The sequence below is a fragment of the Nerophis ophidion genome, linkage group LG03, assembly GCF_033978795.1.
Source record: "Nerophis ophidion isolate RoL-2023_Sa linkage group LG03, RoL_Noph_v1.0, whole genome shotgun sequence".
Classification (NCBI taxonomy): Eukaryota; Metazoa; Chordata; class Actinopteri; order Syngnathiformes; family Syngnathidae; genus Nerophis; species Nerophis ophidion.
In genome coordinates, this window is record NC_084613.1 from 90,086,559 (window position 1) to 90,109,344 (window position 22,786).

The 22,786-nt window shown below is 40.8% G+C and overlaps 1 protein-coding gene across 6 annotated transcripts; it reads left to right on the forward strand.

The window, feature by feature from the left end:
• The first annotated feature begins 4,914 nt into the window (after positions 1-4,914).
• Positions 4,915-21,912, forward strand: LOC133550228 (matrilin-3-like). 6 transcript variants are annotated; one of them, XM_061896381.1, is made up of 12 exons: positions 4,916-5,264; positions 13,673-14,248; positions 14,985-15,104; positions 15,404-15,523; positions 17,436-17,555; positions 17,668-17,793; positions 17,880-17,999; positions 18,114-18,233; positions 18,362-18,481; positions 18,604-18,723; positions 21,009-21,108; positions 21,279-21,912. In XM_061896381.1, the coding sequence occupies exons 1-12, from the start codon at positions 4,973-4,975 to the stop codon at positions 21,331-21,333; spliced, it is 1,989 nt and encodes a 662-aa protein (XP_061752365.1). In that variant the 5' UTR covers positions 4,916-4,972; the 3' UTR covers positions 21,334-21,912. The 6 variants fall into 6 exon arrangements, with proteins under 6 accessions (XP_061752370.1, XP_061752365.1, XP_061752367.1 ...); XM_061896383.1 differs by lacking the exon at positions 17,436-17,555; XM_061896382.1 differs by lacking the exon at positions 15,404-15,523.
• The last annotated feature ends 874 nt before the right edge of the window (positions 21,913-22,786 follow it).

A 22,786-nucleotide genomic window follows, 5' to 3' on the forward strand; every position in this document is an offset into this window, starting at 1 on the left:
CACGATTCCTGAACAAACAGCCCTATAGAGTACATCAACTTCCCTGTATTTAGGACATGTTCTATTGTCTAACAGACTTTGTAATGGAAAGCAGAAGTTCACTGACAGGCGTTTGAAAGGTTTCAATAAAATCATGTCTCTACAAATCCAACACGGCTTCGTTTGGATTGGTCACTGAAATTTGTACACACACACACACACATATATATATATATATATATATATATATATATGTATATATATATATATATATATATATATATATATATATATATATATATATGTATATATATATATATATATATATATATATATATATATATATATATATATATATATAGGGCTTCACGGTGGCAGAGGGGTTAGTGCGTCTGCCTCACAATACGAAGGTCCTGCAGTCCTGGGTTCAAATCCAGGCTCGGGATCTTTCTGTGTGGAGTTTGCATGTTCTCCCCGTGAATGCGTGGGTTCCCTCCGGGTACTCCGGCTTCCTCCCACTTCCAAAGACATGCACCTGGGTATAGGTTGATTGGCAACACTAAATTGGCCCTAGTGTGTGAGTGTGAATGTTGTCTGTCTATCTGTGTTGGCCCTGCGATGAGGTGGCGACTTGTCCAGGGTGTACCCCGCCTTCCGCCCGATTGTAGCTGAGATAGGCGCCAGCGCCCCCCGCGACCCCGAAAGGGAATAAGCGGTAGAAAATGGATGGATGGATGGATATATATATATAATGATAAAATCCTAAACGATCTAGTGAGTTGAAATTGATTCGCTAAATTTTTTTGCAAAAAAAAATTAAAAATCAAACAGTACTATATACTGGGCATTGCAGGTGAAGTTTCTTATATTCCTGTTTTTTTTTTTGTAAGGAAAGTAGTTATACATGTATACATGAATTATGGATACAAACACAATGAATGGCCAATGCATTCACATCTTATTTGAATAAAGTGCAATCAACAGTTTAGGTTGAATTAACAAGAGGAAACCTTTCTGCTCACATTGTAAAAATTCAAAACATTTACAATAAAAGTACAGTAACCAATATTTTAACAGTAGATTTACCCTGCTACGTTTGCTGTTGTCTTAAACGTGAAAATAATACTGTCATGATCTGCTGCTCGGATCATGTCATATTCTGGTTTTGTTCTGTTTTTGTATTACATCCCGTTTGGTTTTTGTCTTCCTTAGTTCCTGGTGGCACTTCCTGTTTGTCTCTGTTACCATAGCCACACATTAGTGTCACCTGCATCTTGTTTTTTACGCGCACTTGCCTCGTGATTATCATCCTTATTTAAGCCTGCCTTTTCCGTTTGCTCATCCTCGCATTCTAGCTTTTGTTGCATGCAACTACTGACAACGCTGCTTCGTATTCTGGTAAAAACCTGCTTTGTTCTGGCTAGCTTCCACGCTATGCTTTGGTGTTTTTCTAGCTCCCATGCTAGCTCTTTGTTTTTTCCTCTTTGTGCCTAGTGCAAGTTTTCTGTTTTTAGTCTGTTCTTAGTTTTAATAAATCAATCATTTCTTACCTTCACGCTGTGTCTGAGACCGATTTGCATCTTGGAAGAACGCACCATCACCCCCATGCCACGCAATCGTCACATTAGAATGCGAGCAGAAGGAAGTTTTCTCGCAGCGGAGATCGATGAGTTCTACGAATGTAAGTGAAGGTTAGCCCTAGCGATGGAGGCTGGGACATTCCGCTGCGCGCCGGGTAAAGAGATGATCTGGGGGCCTGGAGGTCTCCAAGCCCCTCTCGGCTCCACCTGGTCCGGTGATGTTCCCTCTCGCCCTGCTCGCACTCGTCAGCGAAGGCGGAAGTCACAGAAAAAGGCTTCGCCTCGCGACAGAGACGCGCTAAACCCACCATCACTTCCTCCGGAACACAGCCAGCTTCAACCCGTCCAGCACTCTCCTCACTTGTCTGGTAAAACCTTTTCGCACCCTTCTATGGACTCCTCCGGCTGGCCTGTCAGTCACACGTACTGCAGCCGTGATGTCACTCCTCTGACGTCTCCAGAGGACAGTGGTGACAAGGATTTTTTTTTTTTAATTCATTCCCTCACTCATCCACAAGGGAATTGAATGACACTATCAGACTTGTTCAGGACATTTGTTTACAGTCCCAATATCAGTCTCAGTTTTCCGAAGTCCAACCCCCAATGACTATTGTTCCCACCCAGTCTACCTCCTTCCTGACCTCCCTCCACCCACCCATAGGGACATTTTCAGACCACGGGAAGCGCATCTTGCGCCCAGCCAAACCGCAACCTCCAGCTAGACTTCCACCACCGGTCTTTCGGCCTGCCATTCTGCAACTTCCGGCGCGTCCCCCTCCACCGGTATTCCGGCCTGCCAAACTGCTACCTCTTATTAGGCTGCCTCTACCGGCACCACGGCTAGCTGCACCTGTTGCTAGCCCTAGTCCTAGCCCAAGTCCTAGCCATAGTCCTAGCTATAATCCGAGGCATAGTCCTAGCCATAGTCTGAGTCCTGGTCCTAGCCCAGGTCACAGTCCCAGTCATAGTCGTAGTCTGACTCCTAGTCCGAGTCATATTCTTAGTCATAGTCTTAGTCAAAGTCCGAGTCCGAGTCCGAGTCCAAGTCTTAGTCCGAGTCTTAGTCATAGTCCGAGTCCAGGTCTGGATCCCACTCCAGCACCTGACTCTATAATGGATACAACTCCAGCACTGGACTCTTTGCTGGATCCACCTCCAGCAACCGACTCTATGCTGGATCCCACTCTAGCACTTGACTCTATGCTGGATCCCACTCCAGCACCTGACTTTATGCTGGCTTCCACTCCAGTACCTGACTCAAGGCTGGATCCTACTCCAGCACCTGTCCCTCATCAGGTACCAGTACCTGTGCCTGCTGCTCGGCTGGCACCAGTGCCTGCTCCTCGGCTGGCACCAGTGCCTGCATCCTAGCTGGCACCAGTACCTGCACCTCGGCTGGCGTCAGTACCAGTTCCTGCTCCTCGGCTGACACGCTAAGCTTTGGCACCAACTTCGTCTGCTGCACCAGCTCGGGCTTCATCTGCTGCTCTAGAGCCGGCTTCCTCTCCTCCATCAGCTCTGGCTTCGTCTGCTGCACCAGCGCCGGCTTCGTCTGCTGCATCAATCCCGGCTTCATCTGATACTTCCAAGCCCCGCCACGACAATGGCTCCGACGCGCCCGCCTCCATGTCGGCTAGGGATGTGGCCATTCCCTGGTCGTTCTCCTCGCCGGGCGCATCTTCCTCGCCCACCAAGACTTTTGCGACAGTGGCGTTCCATTCGCCGCCGCCACCTGACTTGTCCCCGGGGGACTCGGGAACACACGACCCTCCATCTGCTGCTCGGATCATGTCATATTCTGTTTTTGTTCTGTTTTTGTATTACATCCTGTTTGGTTTTTGTCTTCCTTAGTTCCTGGTGGCACTTCCTGTTTTTTTCCGTTGCCATAGCCACGCATTAGTGTCACCTGCATCTCGTTTTTTATGTGCACCTGCCTCGTGATTATCGTCCTTGTTTAAGCCTGTTTTTCCCATTAGCTTATCCTCACATTTGTTCTGGCTAGCTTCTACGCTATGCTTTGGTGTTTTCTAGCTCCCATGCTAGCTCTTTGTGTTTGCCTTTTTGTGCCTAGTGCTAGTTTTCTGTTCTTAGTTTGTTCTTAGTTTTAATAAATCAATAATTTCTTACCTTCACGCTGTGTCCAAGCCCAATCTGCATCTTGGAAGAACGCATCATCACCACCATGCCACGCAATCGTCACAAATAAAATATTAATACTAAAAATAATGTGCAATGAGATGTACCTGAGAAATTAAGTGCAACCAAATATTTCCAGGTTAATTGAGCAGTGGTTTAACCTGCTACTTCTCTATTTTTAATAAACATGGAATATCATGCAGACGTCTCAAGTTTTGGCGACAAACAGACCAAATGGCTGAGGGTGTAATGAACAAAGTTGGAAAAGGAAGTGAAGTGTGACCACTTTTTCAGTCATAAGTAACTTTTGAAAAACGTTTTCAATAATACTAATATACAAAGTTATTTTCGGAAGTTTATATTTTAGACTTATATTTTAGACTTATAAGAGTATGTGGAAGGAAGCATGTAGCATTTAAAGTAGAGGAATTTATTGAAGTTGCCAAAGTTATTTCCGCAATTTCAAACAAAATCCCAACCAGTACGCCATTGCTTGTCTGTTGGAGAGTTCAACATAAAAAATTTAAATTTAGAGTTTTGCAAAAGAGACAAGCGGTAGAAAATGGAAGGATGGTTGGATGGATTTAATATTATTAAGATTATAATGACTTAATAATTGTTATATTTTATATAATAATGATTTTAATATTTATATTATTAATCACATGAATAAATAAATAAATGTACTTCTACAATAAATAAATACATGTTGTAACCAAATTATGGTATTTATGTCCCTTTATAATGAATTCTTTACACATTTAAGTTATTATTTAAAGATGTATGTATTTAACTTCGTCCCATTTGACCCTCCATATACAATACATTGACGCCATTTTCAAATATGTTATTCAAAAAAATTCCAGTAGAGGTCAGAATTTCTCAAGAATTAAAAACATCCAAATGAACAGCGTTTGCAGTCTAAGTAGAATCCTGTGCATACAACGCAATAAAAAAGGTAAAAAATTAGTAGACCAAATATCACAGTTTATTGTTTATGCATTCAAACCTTAAAAATGGATAAAGAAATGTTGCTTTCACAATAAAAGTAATTATTAATGTATATATATATATATTAGGTCGTTGCAGAGTATAATAAGAGGTTTTCTGACTTTTGCACCTCTACCATGGGTGCCTTCCCTTCCTCTTCCTCCTCCCCATCATCCTGGACTGGGTCTAAGTTCACCCACGCCTTGTGGGCAGTGGATCATATAAAAAGACCACGATCACATGTACCAACAGACTGAAGGGCAAGCAGGAGTAAACCAACAGGCAACATGAGATCATTAATGTGGGGATTGGTCTGTCTCATTGTCCTCCTGGCCCAGGGAATCCAGGGGTCACAATTAAGGTCACGCCACCGACAGACCCTCCCAGGCAGTCCTCTTCTTCCCAAGGTTTCGCCACAGGTGTCTCCAAGAGTCAATGGCAGCTTTGAAGACCTCAGATCTACTGAACAAGTCTCTGATGAAGTACGAAGCGCTGAAGTTTTGAGTAACCCACAGCAGGACGAGCGGGCTGAAACAAGCAACTACTTAACACAGGACAGACGGAATCTACTTTCAGCAAGTAGGGTTATTTATGTATTTAATATTATCCTATTGCATGCTTAACCAACCATGATTATTTGTCGAGCATGTTGCTGTAAGACAGCAGACGAAAAAATACCTTTCGTGGCTTCAACATTTTTCTCACTATTATATCTCATTTTTGTGATGCAAAGAGTTGTGTTTTGATCACAAAAATGGCTAAGACTTGTTCTTTTGCATGCTGTTTTCCTTAATTGCTAAAATTTCCTCTAATACACATCCTCATCTGTCTTTTGCCAAAAGCTGCTGGCACTAATTCCAGGTTTTATTGCAATCAGCACTCCCTTCAGCAGCTTTCACAGCTTCACAAAGCAGCAAAGCATTCTCAGCAATACGTTCAACATTCCAACTCTCCTGCTTTCATCCGATCTGGAACAGGTACTTCATTTGAATGATAATGAGCTTTTTTGCACATACAACATTCTCTTAAGCATGCCATAAAACACAATATCCTGGAGCAGTGTTTTTTTTATACATATAAAAAACCTGACAGTATAGAAGGAAACATGGAAAATACTCCTATTCTCAGCTGGTGTGATGTCAATTTTATGAATTACATAAAACCTCATTCAAAATTCCTTAAAAAAACAGAATATGGAATTCTGGCAAAATAAGAGACACAGCAATGTAGATGAAAATAATTGCTTGGATCTATTTCCCTGGACACTTGGCAGTATGACAAATATTGCATATATTGCAATATTCTTTTTGAAATTGTGACTACTATAGAATGGAAGACGAGGAGCTGATGACGCCGTGCCCCTGAGCAGAGTCAAGGTACTGGAAAGGACAGTCCAGCCGATAGTCAAGGCGTATTACCGGGTCCCCCGGGAGATCATGTGGGAGGTGCTGAGGGAGTACTGGGTGAGGGGAACCCTGCTGAGGGCCATCCGATCTCTGTACAACCAAAGCGAGAGTTGTGTCCGGGTGCTTGGATGTAAGTTGGATCCGTTTCCAGTAGGGGTTGGTCTCCGCCAAGGCTGCGCTCTGTCACCTATCCTGTTTTTAATTTTCATGGACAGGATTTCTTGGCAGACTCGTGGCCATGGCGGAGAGGGTATATGTCTCGGGGGGCTAAAGGTTGTGTCACTGCTGTTTGCAAATGACGTGATCCTGATGGCACCTTCGGTTCGTGACCTTCAGCTCTCACTCGAACGGTTCGCAGCTGAGTGTTCAGCGGATAGAATGAGGATCAGCATCTCCAAATCTGAGGCCATGGTTCCCAGTAGGAAACTGGTGGTTTGTACAATCCGGGTGGAGAATGAGACTCTGTTCCAGGTGGAGGAGTTAAAGTATCTTGGGGTCTTGTTCACGAGTGAGGGAAAGATTGAGAAGGAAATCAGCTGGAAAATCGGAGCAGCTGGGGCAGTATTGCAGTCTCTCTGTCACACTGTTGTGATGAAACGAGAGCTGAGCCAGAAGGTAAAGCTCTCCGTCTACTGAGCTATTTACATTGAATCAATCAATCAATCAATCAATCAATCAATCAATCAATCAATCAATCCATTCCTTTTTATTGTCATTTCATAATAACACTTAAGTCCTACATGTCAACAAGTTTTCGTTTGGGCTTCGTCTACTGTAGCAGTGTAGAAACTGCATTGATGTGCAGGTTGACAATAGTTTACATTTTAGCATCGTCAAGAAGTTTGCTAATAGAGGGGTGTGGGGGTGGGAAGAGTCAGATGTCTGATGGGTGTTACGTTGATGTTGCAGCAATGCAATGTCCAGAGCACAATTATTGAGGTGGTGAAGAGTGAGGTAATAAGATGGTCGGGGGCAGTAAAGGGGCAGACAGTTCATTTAGCAGTCTCACAGCTCGGGGATCCAGACTGTGAGACATTCTGGTGGTCCTGGCACGAATTGATCTATACCTCCTTCCAGAGGGTATCAGGTTGAAGAGGCCATGTTCTGGGTGGTATCTGTCCTTCAGGATGTTGCGTACTCGCTTTAGGCAGCGAGCTATGTACATGGCACACATCTCTGGGAGTATTGTCCTTGTAATTTTCCCCGCCGCTTTAACCACTCGCTGGAGGACATGTTGGTTCGCTTTAGTGCAGCTGGCAAACCACACTAAAAAGCCATAAGTTAGGACACTGGTGATGGCACAATTGTAAAAGTTTACCATTGATTTCTGCGGAATGTTTGCACATTTTAGTTTTCTTAGCAAGAAAAGACGTTGTTGGGACTTTCCGACTGAAGAAGCAGTGTTAATGTGATTGATTGATTGAAATAATTATTTCAATCTGCACAGTACAACAAAACAGTTTTTTTTTGTATTTTACATTTTGGCAGAGATAATCATGCAAGGCTTGAAAATGGGGTGGATGAAGCAGATGTTTATAATATCCCAACACCGCTCACTCATTCCACATTTAAAATAAACAATATAGATCTTCTGTTGTGTTCCCCCTTAAAAATTTGAATTGTTTGACTCTTTCTACAAGGGCAGTGCTGAGTCTGTTTTCCTTGTCAAAGCGGACATAAAAATGATTCAATTCCTCAGCTAATATGGCGCTGCCTTTCACTGAGGAGGAAATTGCTTTTTTTAAATTTGTAACTGCTTTGACACTTTCCCACACCTGCCCAGGGTCTGAGTTATTTAAGCAATCCTGGAGTTTATTATAATGGTCCAATTTGCTAGCATTGATCCCTTTCCTTAAAGCATTCCTGGCTGAACGGTAGGCATTTGGATCGCCTGATCTAAATGCCATGTCCCTCTCTTTTGAGTAATTGTGTCACTTTGTGTGTCTTTCAGGGTTTTTTATTTGGTAAAACATGGATTGTTTTAAATGATGTTACACAGTCTAGGCAGAAGGTAATATAGTTCAGCACAGTTGAAGTGTATTCATGAGACTCACGCAAAATCATCCGCTCATCTCTAAATACGTCCCAAAGAGTGTGATTCCCACTCTCACCTACGGTCAGTCATGAAGTGTGGGTCATGACAGAAAGAATAAGATTGCAGATGCAAGCGGCCGAAATGAGTTTCCTCAGAAGGGTGGCTGGCATCTCCCTTAGAGATAGGGTGAGAAGTTCAGTCACCCGGGAGAGACTCGGAGTAGAGCCGCTGCTCCTTCGCTTGGAAAGGAGCCAGCTTAGGTGGTTCGGGCATCTCGTGCGGATGCCTCACGAGCGTGTCCCTATGGAGGTCCTCGTTGCACGTCCCAATGGGAGGAGACCCCGCGGCAGGCAATGGACCAGATGTGGGGATTACATCTCCTCTCTGGCCTGGGAACCCTTTGGGGTTCCCTAAGAAGAAGTTGCTAATGTTGCTCTAGAGAGGGAAGTCTGGGGGTCTCTGCTGGAGCTGTTGTCCCCACGACCCGATTCCGGATAAACGGTTGAAGATGGATGGATGAGGAATATTATTATTTTTCATTGAAATTTAGTAGGTCTATGATTTTGATATTTTTTCCCCTAACGCAATCCTTCATAAACTGGGTTGGATTGTGTGTCCCTGGTTTTGTTTGACACCATGTCGCCAATATATTATTTGCAGAAACATTTATAATACACAGTGACCCCCAAAAGGGACAAGCTGTAAAAAATGGATAGATGGATAACTTTAATAAAAGTGTGACATTATTGTTCTTGCCAATCGTACAATAAAATGCGGAGAAATGTCACACTGCACTGCGCACACGACTCTGGCTCACAGTAAAAGGGGTTGTTCATGAGACCTGCTGCTGCAGTCTTTTTACAGAGAGGAAAAAAGCAACTAAAGCAAAATAAAAGGGATTTTTACAAAAATAAATTAAGTTTTCTTAGAGAAGGATAGTGTTGTGTATTGATCATTACCCACCACCTCCGGCGCTCCATAGTTCTTGCCTAGGTGTCACCAAAAAACTTCAATTACCACTCCACTTCAACTTAAAGAGAGGATTAATAATAAATAGGTCAGTGTTTTTTATACCTACTATTGTTCTATGTCAGACTAATTTAATTTGATAAAGCCTTTTCGAACATTGCGCACTACAAAATAATAAAAAGTTTGTATAAGTTGTGCTGATATTGTATCGGATAATACAGGTCAGTGCTTTTAATTTTTTTTGGAAATGAATCACCATTGCTAGGTTGTATATGACGTCACATCCGTTTTTCTCTTCTGCGGCTTAATTCACATGATGGTCAACCAGCTTGAGCATAGCAATAAAACAAGTGAGAGTGAGTGTAGATTTTGGGCTGAAAATGCTGTATTGCTGTTCTGTTGTACAGGGTGTTCCTGTCGTTCAAATAGAGAGATAGGAAAAAGCTTTCATGGAGTCCCGATAGAAGTGATTCATAAAGGTAGTAAAGTCTGGGAAAAAACAAAAGTGCGTCGAAAGAAATGGCTCTTCAAAAAAATATCACTTTCATCATCTTGTCAAACACAATCGGACCATGATTGTGTCTGCAGTGATCACTTTGTAAAATGTTTGTTTGAGCATTTAATCTGTTTGAGAAACTTTCCGGGATGCAATCAAGTTTAGCTATGCCTAAATATAACTTTGAAGACCTGGTTGTGCAAATAAAGTAATACATTTTGTAATTGTTGGTACAATCCACAGTATTTTCATTGGCAATTTTCATAATAGAAAGTTGTCGTGCTGCAAAGACTAATGTTTTTTTCGACACGGATGACGGATTGTAATATTTGTTTGCACCCAAAAAATATCCTTCATGATATTAATAAACTGGATGAATAAACGCCGTCCTCATATGTATTTTCCTCGAAACCTTTCAAAATACACTTAAATCTGCACTGATGCAGGTGAGTTAACAGTCACCTAATGGGACTTTAGACCATTTCCTGAAACCCAAAAGTTCCTTTATGATATTTATTTATTTATTTATCGGTACAACACATTGTGTGAGATACATTCTTCATACATGCTGCTGATGACCAGGGATAGATCCTGAAACTTGTTTTCTTAATGGCACCGGTGACAGAAAGGACGGCACAGCCTTGTCTCGCTCCAAAACACAGTAACCGTGACAAGCCCTAAAGACCAACATTAAACTTCCAGCCTTCACAATAAGGGCATGCACTCTGAAATAAGAGCGTCAATAAAATAGCTTATATAAGCATGTTTTCTTGAGCATTTTCTGTGTATGTTATTTTGGTTTTCAATGACAATATGCTGTGTTTTGTATTAATATTGTTGAATTTATTACATAAAATATTGTATTGGCATAATTAAGATATTTAACTTACAATTCAGTTCAACTTGCATATCACAAAATATTGAAAACATTTTTAATCCAACTTTTTTTTATTGACTTTTTCACATATACAGAAAAAAGGTGCAAGTCAAAACAGTACATTTTTAAAGTCAGTGAAATTCTTCATACCTTTACCCCTAAAGCTCTCCTATGAGGCTTTTATCACTGATAAAGAGTTTGGAGCAACTGAGCTTAAGGAGGTATATATTACAGAGATACATTTTTTATCATTTGGGCTCAGAGATAGCAATGTATCTATAAGAGTTTCTGGGGGACGATTTGGGAAGTGTGGGAACTGCTTCTTTACGAAGTCCCTCACCTGAAAGAAACGAAAAAGGTGGGAGTTTGGCAAATCGTATTTGGAAGAAAGTTCAGTGAAGGATGAGAACACACCGTCTGTATAGAGGTCTTCCACAGTGATACCGTGATCGTGCCAGGTCATAAATGCGGAGTCGGTACGGGAAAGTTTAAATAATTGGTTTTTAAGTAGCGGAGTCAAAATAGATGGGCTCTGAAAACCCAAATGTTTCCTTAGCTGGATCCATATTTTCAAGGAGATCGATACAATGGTGTTTGCGCCTTCAAGTTTAAGTGGAAAAGGGAGTGGTGAGCATAAGCAACAACGTAATGAAAAGTGTGGGATTGCCGTTTCAAGGGATACCCAGGCCGGGAGGGTCTGAGAGCTTCCATCCATCCAGTATAGGAGTTTCTGTACATTAGCCGCCCAATAGTACTGTCTAAAATTAGGGAGTGCAAGCCCTCCCTCAGATTTGGGAGATTGTAGGACCGACTTGCGGATTCGGGCCGATCCGGCCCCCCATAAAAATTTGGATATTGATTTGTCTAATTTATCAAAAAAAGATTTAGTAATAAATATGGGGATATGTTGGAAAAGGTAAACGAATTTAGGCAGAGTGATCATCTTGATAAGATTGATCCGGCCAGCGAGAGATAATGGTAAAACAGACCAGCGGGCAAAGTCCTTCTCCATTTTTTCAACTAGGGGTAGAAAATTTCCCCGGAGCATGTCAGACATAGCCGGAGTAATAAAAATTCCCAAGTAATGGATCCCGTCATGTGCCCATTTGAATGCAGCTAAAGATCGCGGTAACTGTTTAGCTAGGGAATTGATCGGAAATAGTTCACTTTTTTGGTAATTAAGTTTGTAGCCAGAGTGTGTGCCAAAGCGCTCCAAAATGTTAAAGATTACTGGGAGTGAGCTAGCAGGATCTGAGATGTATAGGAGCAAGTCGTCCGCATAAAGCGACACTTTGTGCAACGTGTCCGACCGGGTGATACCTTTAAAGCCCCTCTCCGCGAGCAGCCAAAGTGCAAGGGGTTCTATCGCAATAGCAAACAGTAATGGAGACAGCGGGCAACCTTGTCTGGTACCTCTTTTAAGAAAAACTGGGGAGGACAGTGTATTATTTGTGCGTACTGAAGCTACAGGGGACGAGTATAAAAGTTTAACCCAAAGAATAAAATCTTCATTAAAACCAAACCGACCCATCACATCAAATAGATATTCCCATTCGACCCTATCAAAGGCTTTCTCCGCGTCGAGGGACACCACCACTTCCGGGGTCGAGGGGTTTGGCGAATGAATAATGTTTAGGAGGTGCCGAGTGTTGTGTGAGGATTGCCGGCCTAACATAAAACCTGTTTGATCCAACGAGATGATGGAAGGCATCACCCTTTGGAGCCGGAGAGCAAGAATCTTGGACAGAATTTTTAAATCTACATTTAAGAGCGAAATTGGTCTATAGCTGCTGCAAAGCTGGGGGTCTTTCTCTTTTTTTAGTATGAGAGAAATGGTGGCCCTCGATAAGGAATCTGGGAGGCGATGGTACAGGAATGCTTCATTATACATGTCTCTTAGAGCCGGAGCAAGAACACTGAAGAAAGTTTTATAATATTCTGCACTGAAACCATCTGGACCGGGCGATTTATTACTTTGTAAGGATCTGATGGCTTCTGTGATCTCGATGACACTAATGGGCTGACCCAAGCCCCTCGCAGCTCCATGTTCGATCTGGGGGAATGTTATATCATTAAATAGTTCATGTGAAGAAGGGGGGCAGTCTGACGTATATAATGTTGTATAAAATGCGGCAAATGTTTCATTTATCTTAGCTGGATCAGTATGTAGTTCACCTGTGTTAGAGCGAATAGATGTGTTTAGCCTCGACGATGCTTCCTCCCCAACCGGTGGGCTAAGAGCTTTCCAGCGTTTTCCCCAGATTCAAAAAATCGTTGTCTGGATTTGAGTAGTTGTAATTTTGCTCTATTGACAGACATAAGGTCAAAGTCAGTTTGTAGGCGAAGACGTTCTTTATATAGTGTCGAGTCCGGGTTTAAAGCGTACTTATCGTCAAGATCCTTAATCTTACGGAGCAGCCCATTGATTTGAATGGTTTCTGTCTTATTTAAATTTGAAATAAAAGATATAAGTTCACCTCTAATATAAGCTTTAGATGCCTCCTATAGTGTACCTCTTCCAATTTATGGTGAATCGTTCAGTTCGAAAAAACACTCAATTTGATCGTGGAGGAAATTCCTATAATTGTCTTCTGCTAGTGAGGCTGAGTTGAATCGCCACTGTTTAAGGGGTCTAGGTTGAGTGTCCATATTGATGTCGACTGAGGTTTAAAAACATTTTTAAACAGAATTTCCATGTTTCACATTTTCTTTGTACAGGTGCCGCTTCAGCACCGGCACCAATTCAGAAGTACAAAAATGGTACCAGTATCAGAAAAAAAAAAAAAAAAAAAAAACTCACATTACAATTTTCTTTTCACTCCTCTCACAAACTTATCTATCATTTTGCCTCTGTTCGCTCTGTACACGTGTCCCTGTGTACTTGCCATTACTACTGGGTAGACCAGGGAGCCTGTTGAGTAGATTGCTGCCACCTAGCTACAAGTGTGTGTATCGTTATAACAGGAATACTAGATTGTGAACAAAAATTATGAAAATCTCCCCTGCCGCTCACCACCCACTATTTGAGAAACACTGGTACAGGCCAACATTCAAGGCTCACATATCGGTATTGTATCAGAAGTGAAAAAGATGTGTCAAGACACCTTGAGTATTAACACTGATTAGATGAACACAGGGATTTAAAGTTTTGATATTTTGTAAACAATAATTCTGTTTTTGTCTCATCCTTTTTACTCCTTTTAGTCACCGGATCAAACTGCAGGAATCGTCCAATCGACCTGGTTTTTGTCATTGACAGCTCCCGCAGTGTGCGGCCCGCTGAGTTTGAAAAGGCCAAGGAGTTCCTTATAGACATGGTGGACACCCTGGAGATCGGCTCAGATGCCACCCGTGTGGGCCTCGTCAATTATGCCAGCACAGTGAAAATCGAGTTTCACCTGAAGACCTATTTTGACAAGTATGCCCTAAGGCAAGCCCTGGCCCGCGTGCAGCCTCTAGCTTCAGGCACCATGACAGGCGTCGCCATTAAGGCCGCTATGGACAAAGCGTTTGTTGCAGAGGCCGGAGCACGACCCAGCTCCATGAACATCGCCAAGGTAGCCATCATAGTGACTGATGGGAGACCCCAGGACCAAGTGGAAGAGGTATCTGCAGCAGCTCGGGCATCCGGCATTGAGATCTACGCAGTGGGAGTAGACAGAGCAGACTTGATGTCCCTCCGCCTCATGGCCAGCCAGCCTTTGGAAGATCACGTCTTCTATGTGGAGACATATGGGGTCATTGAGAAGCTCACTGCCAAATTTAGGGAAACTTTATGTGGTAAGGTTGATGCTTTTAGACACAATATTGGGGGAGGGGGGGAGGGGGCGACACATTGTTAAGTTTAATGCCCTTGATCTGATGGGCAGCACAATATTAAAAATCCCCTGCATTGTAGAGTCAAATCCATTACTTTATTGATAATATTAACAAGGACATAGCTCAAAATATACGCCATGCTTGGGTACTTTGATACACTAATCTGTGCAGGAATTAAACCTTGCATGTTGCGTGTTCATAATCAGCCTTAACGGCTAATCCTGCAAGTCCAAATCTTTGTTTATCTAAGGTTTTACTTCAATACAAATCTTTTATAAAATACCAGAGGTAATTTAAAGTAAATCCAGCTTTAAATGCATCAGGTTTACCATTTACCCCAAAGTCCTTTTAGAAACAAACGACAATGGCGATATGTGTAGATCCAAGTGCTCAGAGGAGCATTTCAAGTTTTATTACAGATATAAAGAATAATAATCAGCAGAATTTTATTTGGAGGCTCTCCAACCTTATTACATTTTTTTCCCCACACTTAATGTGAAATATTTTTTTAATATTTTTTGGAAGCCTTTGTATCAATTGACGAAAACAACTGAAGTGCATGTATTTTGTATTTACAGTCATAACTAACAGTGATTAAGTAATACATAGCTCATTTTTACAGCTTATTAACTTACTAATAAAATGATAACCTAAGTGAATCAACTAGAGTTAAGCCAATGAGACTTTTTATTTTTAGGTTTGGATGCGTGTGCTCAAGGACACAACTGCCAGCAAGTTTGTGTTAACAATGGTAACTCCTACTACTGTCAGTGCTGGGCTGGCTATGTCTTGAACCCCGACAAGAGGACATGCTCACGTAAGAATTTTCACCTTTGAACATGTTTTCACACACACACACACACACACACACACACACACACACACACACACACACACACACACACACACACACACGCACACAAAATGTTTTATGTTTTATATTTCATTTGATCTAAAAGTTACACTTAAACATAATGTACATATGTGGTTTATTCGTTTAGTTGACATTTGTAAACTGCTTAAAAAACTGGTCTTGTATTTGCATTGGCATCACGGTTGTTTCCAAAGAGATTGTTAGACTTTGTTGTTCTTTTATCATACGCTATTTCTGCTCAGGTCGAGATGCATGTGCCCAGGGACATGAATGCCAACAAATGTGTGTTAATAGTGGTGAATCTTACGTATGCAAATGTGGAGTAGGATATGTCCTGAATGCAGATAAAAAAACATGCTCACGTAAGTACACAGATCTTCTTTCATTATATGCCTGAATATAGTGTACATGTTTGTGTATGCTTGTTCAGTGTTTACAACAATACGACCCCTATGCATAGGTTAATAACGTAAGGGACGGCGTGGCGCAGTGGAAGAGTGGCCGTGCGCAACCCGAGGGTCCCTGGTTCAATTCCAACCTCGTCATGTCCGTTGTGTCCTGAGCAAGACACTTCACCCTTGCTCCTGATGGGTGCTGGTTAGCGCCTTGCATGGCAGCTCCCTCCATCAGTGTGTGAATGTGTGTGTGAATGGGTAAATGTGGAAGTAGTGTCAAAGCGCTTTGAGTACCTTGAAGGTAGAAAAGCGCTATACAACTACAACCCATTTATTTAAATTATAAATGCTTTGTAAAACCTTAATAAATATGCAATAACAAAGTGTTTAATAGTTTTACAAGGCATTTTACAGTATTTGTGTACAACACTAAATACTTCAACATTTTTAACAGCTGCCCTTTCCCTTCTTTTGCAATGAATTATTTCATGCTACTCCGCAGGCATGATTCCGGAAACCTACCAAAACAAAATAAAAAAACCTGTTGGCATGATTATGAGAGGTTTTTATAAAGATGAAGCAGAGTTACCGAAGTGGATTGGAGAAGAGAAGAAAGCTTTTTTATTCAACCTATTTCAGTGCAGGATACAAGTGGAGAGGGACACGTCTTACCTCAAATATGCGGGAATTCATCATCAGCCGTTGTCAGTCCACTGCTGGACGAAAGCCTCAGCATGTTTCTGCCATTTGGCGTACTTTTCATGCTGGTTATTAGCCTACACCTTCCACACTGGCTTGGTGCAGGTTGGAAGGGGTATTTTATATCAGAGATCCTTCTCCTAGACTAGTTGCCTTACTGGGCTGTTGAACTTAGTCTGTCCTGTTGGTTGTCCGCGCCCCATTTACCCAGGGACCCGCTCAGCTTTATGGCACTGACCGCCCGCCAGTCACAAGAGAAACTGCAAACGGTTCTTTGTGTGCATTTTATAGACGTTAGTTGGGACTCACTATCACCACACACAACCTCCCATCTCATGCCTGGATGTAGTTTAACGTCATACCCAGAACACAAGCGGGAATTAAAGCGCTCTAAATTGTAAACTATTACAATATGATATGATGGATCTTGAGAGACACTTTTTCTCGTTCAAACACGGCCACGGTCAAGAACTCTTTTTTTCCCACCAGTCACACACTTCCGACCTTCACAATGGTAGTGTTACTCGCCACATCCACGGTCCAACTGAGCTAAAATAAGGCTCTCTAGAAAATTTGCTTACACTTTAATAAATATTGATTGAAGTTCCAGTTACAGTAAATGGGTTAGGTTTAGTGATACTCATTGCGCACCTCGTCAAGCTTTAATGTGCAGCTTCCATTGTAGTTTCTAACAACATGCTAAATTACCAAATAGTTTTTGTTATGTGGATGGTCCCAAACGACTAGATACACCCCTTGAAGTTGCCAGGTTTCTGGCAGTAATATAGTCAAGCTACCAAGGGTACCAAATATGAAGGATATCCCTCATTACCTTGAGATATTTAATAGTATTATTGAGCAATCAAGTTTTACAATCAAGTTTTTTGGCCACTCTCTCTTATCTGACAGATATTCTTCAGGTATGTTATTGGCAGTATTCACTCACCTTGACTGTTTGTGGGTGTCAGGTTTAATTGGTAACCTCTCACCTGGGGACATTCGGTCACAGGCTGCAATCTTAACCATATTCATCAACAGCTGCCTCATTTTTGAAGATTCCTTTCTAAAGACAAGAAGGCCATGGAGAGACATTGTGACTTTATCAAGTGATTATGATGTCCTATAACTGGGGTTTCCTAAAATTGTTCACATGACAGTTTACACTAATGTCTCGTCACAGGTGTAGATGCATGTGCCAATGGACATGAGTGCCAACATATTTGTATTGACAACGGAGACTCTTACATCTGCAAATGTCATCCAGGGTTTACATTGAACCCAGATAAGAAAACATGTTCACGTAAGATCTGCATCCCAATGACAAAGTGTTGATTTGTACCTTGTGTCAAAGTGTTGATTTGTACCTTGTGTCAGGGTAGAACTCTCAGAGTTGTGCATGTTTATGTTTGCAGGGATAATAGCTGATGCATGTGCCAGGGGAAATGAATGCCAGCATATCTGTGTCAACAATGGAAACTCCTATTACTGCAGATGTCAAGTGGGATACGTACTAAACGTGGATCAAAAAACATGCTCACGTACGTATGGCTTTCACACTTCACATTTCACACTTCACAGGATTCCTTGACTCAGTCATTTAGAAGTAGGAGTGTTTTTTTTCCAGGTGCGGATGCATGTGCTCTTGGACACAACTGTCAGCATACTTGTGTCAACAGCGGTGATTCATACATTTGCAGGTGTCGAGCGGGATATATTTTGAATGCAGACCAGAGAACATGCTCACGTACGTACTGCTTCCTTTTTCAAAATGAACCTGTCCACTCACAAAGTGAGGAAGCTTTCACACTTCACAGGATTCCCCGACTGAGTTATTTACAATTTGGGATTTTTTTTCCAGGTGTGGATGCATGTGCTCTTGGACACAATTGTCAGCATATTTGTGTCAACAGCGGTGATTCGTACATTTGCAAGTGTCGAACGGGATATATTTTGAATGCAGATCGGAGAACATGCTCAGGTACGTACGGCTTCCTTTTTCAAAATAAACATGTCCACTCACGATGTGTGGAAGCTTTCACACTTCACATTTCACACTCACAGGATTCCCAGACTGAGTTATTTATAATTTTGGAATTTTCTTTCCAGTTGTGGATGCATGTGCTCTTGGACAAAGCTGTCAGCATACCTGCGTCAATAGCGGTGACTCGTACATTTGCAAGTGTCGAACGGGATATGTTTTGAATGCAGATCAAAGAACATGCTCACGTACGTATTGCTTCCTTTTTCAAAATAAACATGTCCACTCACAAAGTGTGGAAGCTTTCACTCTTCACACTTCACAGGATTCTTCAACTGAGTTATTTAGAAGTTGGGACGTCTTTTTACAGGTGAGGATGCATGCGCCCTTGGACACAACTGCCAGCATACTTGCGTCAACAGCGGTGATTCGTACATTTGCAAGTGTCGAAGTGGATATATTTTGAATGCAGATCAAAGAACATGCTCACGTAAGCCACGTCACTTGTTGAACAGTTAAGCAAACTGGGGAGAACGGGGGTTATATGTCACACCTTTTTTCTTTTGTGTGAATTTCTCATCAACCAATCCAATTGGACTTTAATGGGAAACATTTTTATATCCATCCATTTTCTACTGCATGTCCCTATTGGAGTAGCGGGGGGTGCTGGAGCCTGTCTTAGCTGCATTCGGGCGGAAGGCGGCGTACACCCTGGACAAGTCGCAACCTCATTGCAGGGCCAACACAGATAGACAGACAACATTATATGTTTTTTTAAATGCACTAAGACAGAAGAAGTTGAATTTCATTCACAGGTTGACAGATACATAATTTAATGCATCTTAACACAAAATGAGTAAGGAACAGATAACACATATATTTGTGTGACATGTAAGAATATAAGAGTGTACGTGGCGACCAATCCCGAATGACATTGTCCTGCTTTCATCAAGGTTAAGGTTTTGTAAATTTCCACAATTGACCTGTGTGACTACTAACTTTGTTCTTCCATACTGTAATCACTTTTTCCATTGGAAAAAATATAAATACAAAAAAAAAGTTATTCAGGGTCATACTTGCACGAGAAAAGTATTCCGTAACATCTTCAACATTAATAACTACACAAAAATAGGCAAACTGCTGTTAAATTATGATGTGAACTTAACATGATAAAACTTAAGTGACGAATGCATCAGTAGAGGAGAATATTCCCTGAAAAGAATGCAACCTATGAGAAGACTTAATGCATTAATAACTGCCATAGAACAGTAAGACACTAATATATATATATATATATATATATATATATATATATATATATATATATATATATATATATACACAAACTCACCAGTGTTTCTCATACATTCATATAGTTGTAGCGGATTACCACAAATAAATTTAGCCTTACCTGTTCACCTGGCTGGCAACAGAATAATACGACAGCTATGTAATAATAATTATAATAATAATAATGAATTACATTTGTGACACACTTTACAATTGTTAAAATCTCAAAGTGCTACAAAGTATAAAATAAAATAAATAAATATAATAAAATAGAAAGTTAGAATATATAATAGAAAATTAAAATATAAATAAAAACATTAAAAACACTGGATAAACACTAGATAAAACAGAAACATAGATAAAATTGATATACAAATATGAAAGCACGGGATAAAACAGATAGGCAAGCAGTGCATTTAAAAACAAGAAGGCAGAGAAATTAGATAAAAGCTGTGCTAAAAACTTGTAGCTAAAAAGTTTGTCAGTGTTCTCTGAAAGGTTGAACTGTACATTTCAAGTCAGAGAAACTTTATGAAATACACATTTTTACATACAAATATAAATGATTTGGGATTTTCAAAGAGGTTATTGTTAGGAGGATGTTGTTTGATTTGTGGGCATATGGCCGGTTATTTTATTATGTTCTTCTTTGTGCATTCTGCAGTTACGGACATGTGAGCGGTTTCCTTGTGGCCATGACGGCTGTGTCCAACGACCGGCTTAAATAAACCTCATTGTCCTTTATGGAACCATTTAACACTTATGAATGGACTCCGTTCCTTTTGGTTGGATGCTTTTTTAAATTTAGGAATGAGTCAATCATTCTTTTCGTTGTTGCAATGACCATATTTCTTACACATCTGGCTCACTGAGCATATTGATCATATTAAGCAATCATTTTGTAGACAAGTTGATCAACGTGTATTTCCAAGTATATTTCTAATCTAATGTAAAAAAAAATTATTGTCTCACCCAAATTAATCATTAATATGATTTTTAACACATGCACAAATTGAAGATCATACTGTCACTCTATATGTTTTACATGCAGGCTTCAAATGAACATTGTTGTCATGTTCTACTGCAGGGGTTCCCAAACTTTTTGTCTCAAGGGCCACATATATGAATATATATTGTTGCCTTGTACCCCTCGTATTTCCCCACTAGTTACTCCTCCTTATTCTTTTTTCCTTCTTCTTAATATTCCCTCCTTCTCTAGTCCGGCTGCGCCTGACATTAAATATATACCCAAACATTTAATAAAGTCAAATACAATTTTTTAAAGTCAATCTTTACAGCAGATATGGGAATCTACACCAACAATATGATTTGCCTGACCAGCTGGACAGGACAGATTTTTAAAAAACATAACATTGGAATGTCCCATGCACCGGATTGTGGATGTTGGCGGGCAGATTTGTAGTTTGGGGACCACTCTACTGCATTGAGTATATGATATAACATATTTTCCCCTCATTCTTTCAGAGGAAATGAGAAGTGAAATAACTCAAGATGCCTGCAAGTGTGAAGCTCAGATTTTGTTCCAGAAAAACGTGCAGTCAACTATTCAAGAGTTGAGCAGAAGACATATCCTTTTGTTTCTCACTGAGACCACAATTCAATTCACTTACAACGAGAATCAATATTTTATAGCCTGATTATATACTGTACACGGTTATTTAATTTTCCGAAACCCTGGGTTGTAAGTGGAATAAAAATCACAGCTACGTACTGTATTTCTTTAACCAATTGCCCACTTGATGATCTTTCAGACCGAGTCAACCAGATTGAGGACCAGCAGCAGTACTAAGAGCAGTGCTGATGTCACCAGCCCATCACAGAATATGTATAGTTTAGATTTGGGACTTTGCCGTGGAATAAAAAAAAAAAAATCCTATGTGTGGGACTCTAATAGCACTTAAGTTAAAAAAAATGTACTCTGACATGTTTACATTACTCTTTTATAGACATATTCTTAGATAGTTTGTTCTACACAATATTATGGTCTTTTTTCTGCAACAGTTTTAATAGTTGAAAAGAGTGGTTAGTCTGTAACTGAAGGTTGATTAGATGGTAGAGTGAAAATATGTATGAAATTCGTTACATCATCTCTGTTCTTGTATCTAACTAAATAATGTGTCTAAATTATAACAATAACAATATATGCTCAGCATGTGTACAATATTTTGTGTTGTGTCACTCAGCCATGGTACACACAAATATAAAGAATGGTTTGGTTGTCAGTAATTTTGTAATGATTCTTTGTAAACTCATACATAAGCTTATATTTTGGTGCTTTTGTCAGGAAATTTGTGTATTTGTCCAAGCCGCATATTATCTGTTGAACATTTTGTTGGTGCTTTCTAAATAAACAGTCTGAAACTATGAATCAATTTGTGTTTCTTGCAGTGTGTATCTCTGGTGTGTCTTGTTAAGCCAGTTCAGCATCATAAACCCAATTTAAGACTTCAGTCAGGCAAATGATCCAAAAACAGTTGATATGATGAAGAACACTGTTCATCCAGATTACATGCAGTATGTTTTTAGAATGTGTAATTCATGTTTAGATTAGTCTAGTTAAGTGCTGAAACAGCATCAATAAGCCTATTGAAAATTCCTCGTTTTGGTTAAAGAATATGTGACTCTATTGTTTTGTGTGTCAATGAAATCCAAGTGATAAAAACATGTACATCCAAAATGCATTAAGGAGGCTATTTAAAGAGCCCCCTTAATTCTGACAACATTGTGAAGTGAATTATATTTATATAGCACTTTTCTCTAGTGACTCAAAGCACTTTATATAGTGAAACCCATGATCTAAGTTACATTTAAACCAGTGTGTGTGGCACTGGGAGCAGGTGGGTGACGTGTCTTGCCCAGGGAGACAACAGCTGTGACGAGGATGGCAGAAGCGGGATTCAAACCTAGAACCCTTAAGTTGGTGGCACGGCCTCTCTACCAACCGAGCTACACTGCTCCATTGGCACTTAATTCAGAGTTCTGGATGTAAAATTTATGTCTACAGGTAAAATTCCACTCAAAATACAGACAATAGTGATATTAGGTTAGGTTTCCGCACATTTTGGAATGCTCATTTCCCATCCATCCATTTTCTACCGCTTGTCCCTTTTGGGGTTGCGGGAGGGCTGGAGCCTATCCCAGCTCCAAGCCAGTGTACACCTTGGACAAGTTGGTAATGCCCACTTTTACGTAGCTCCAAAATGTGTGCAGGCCTGCATCAGCCTGCTAACAGCAACTACAGA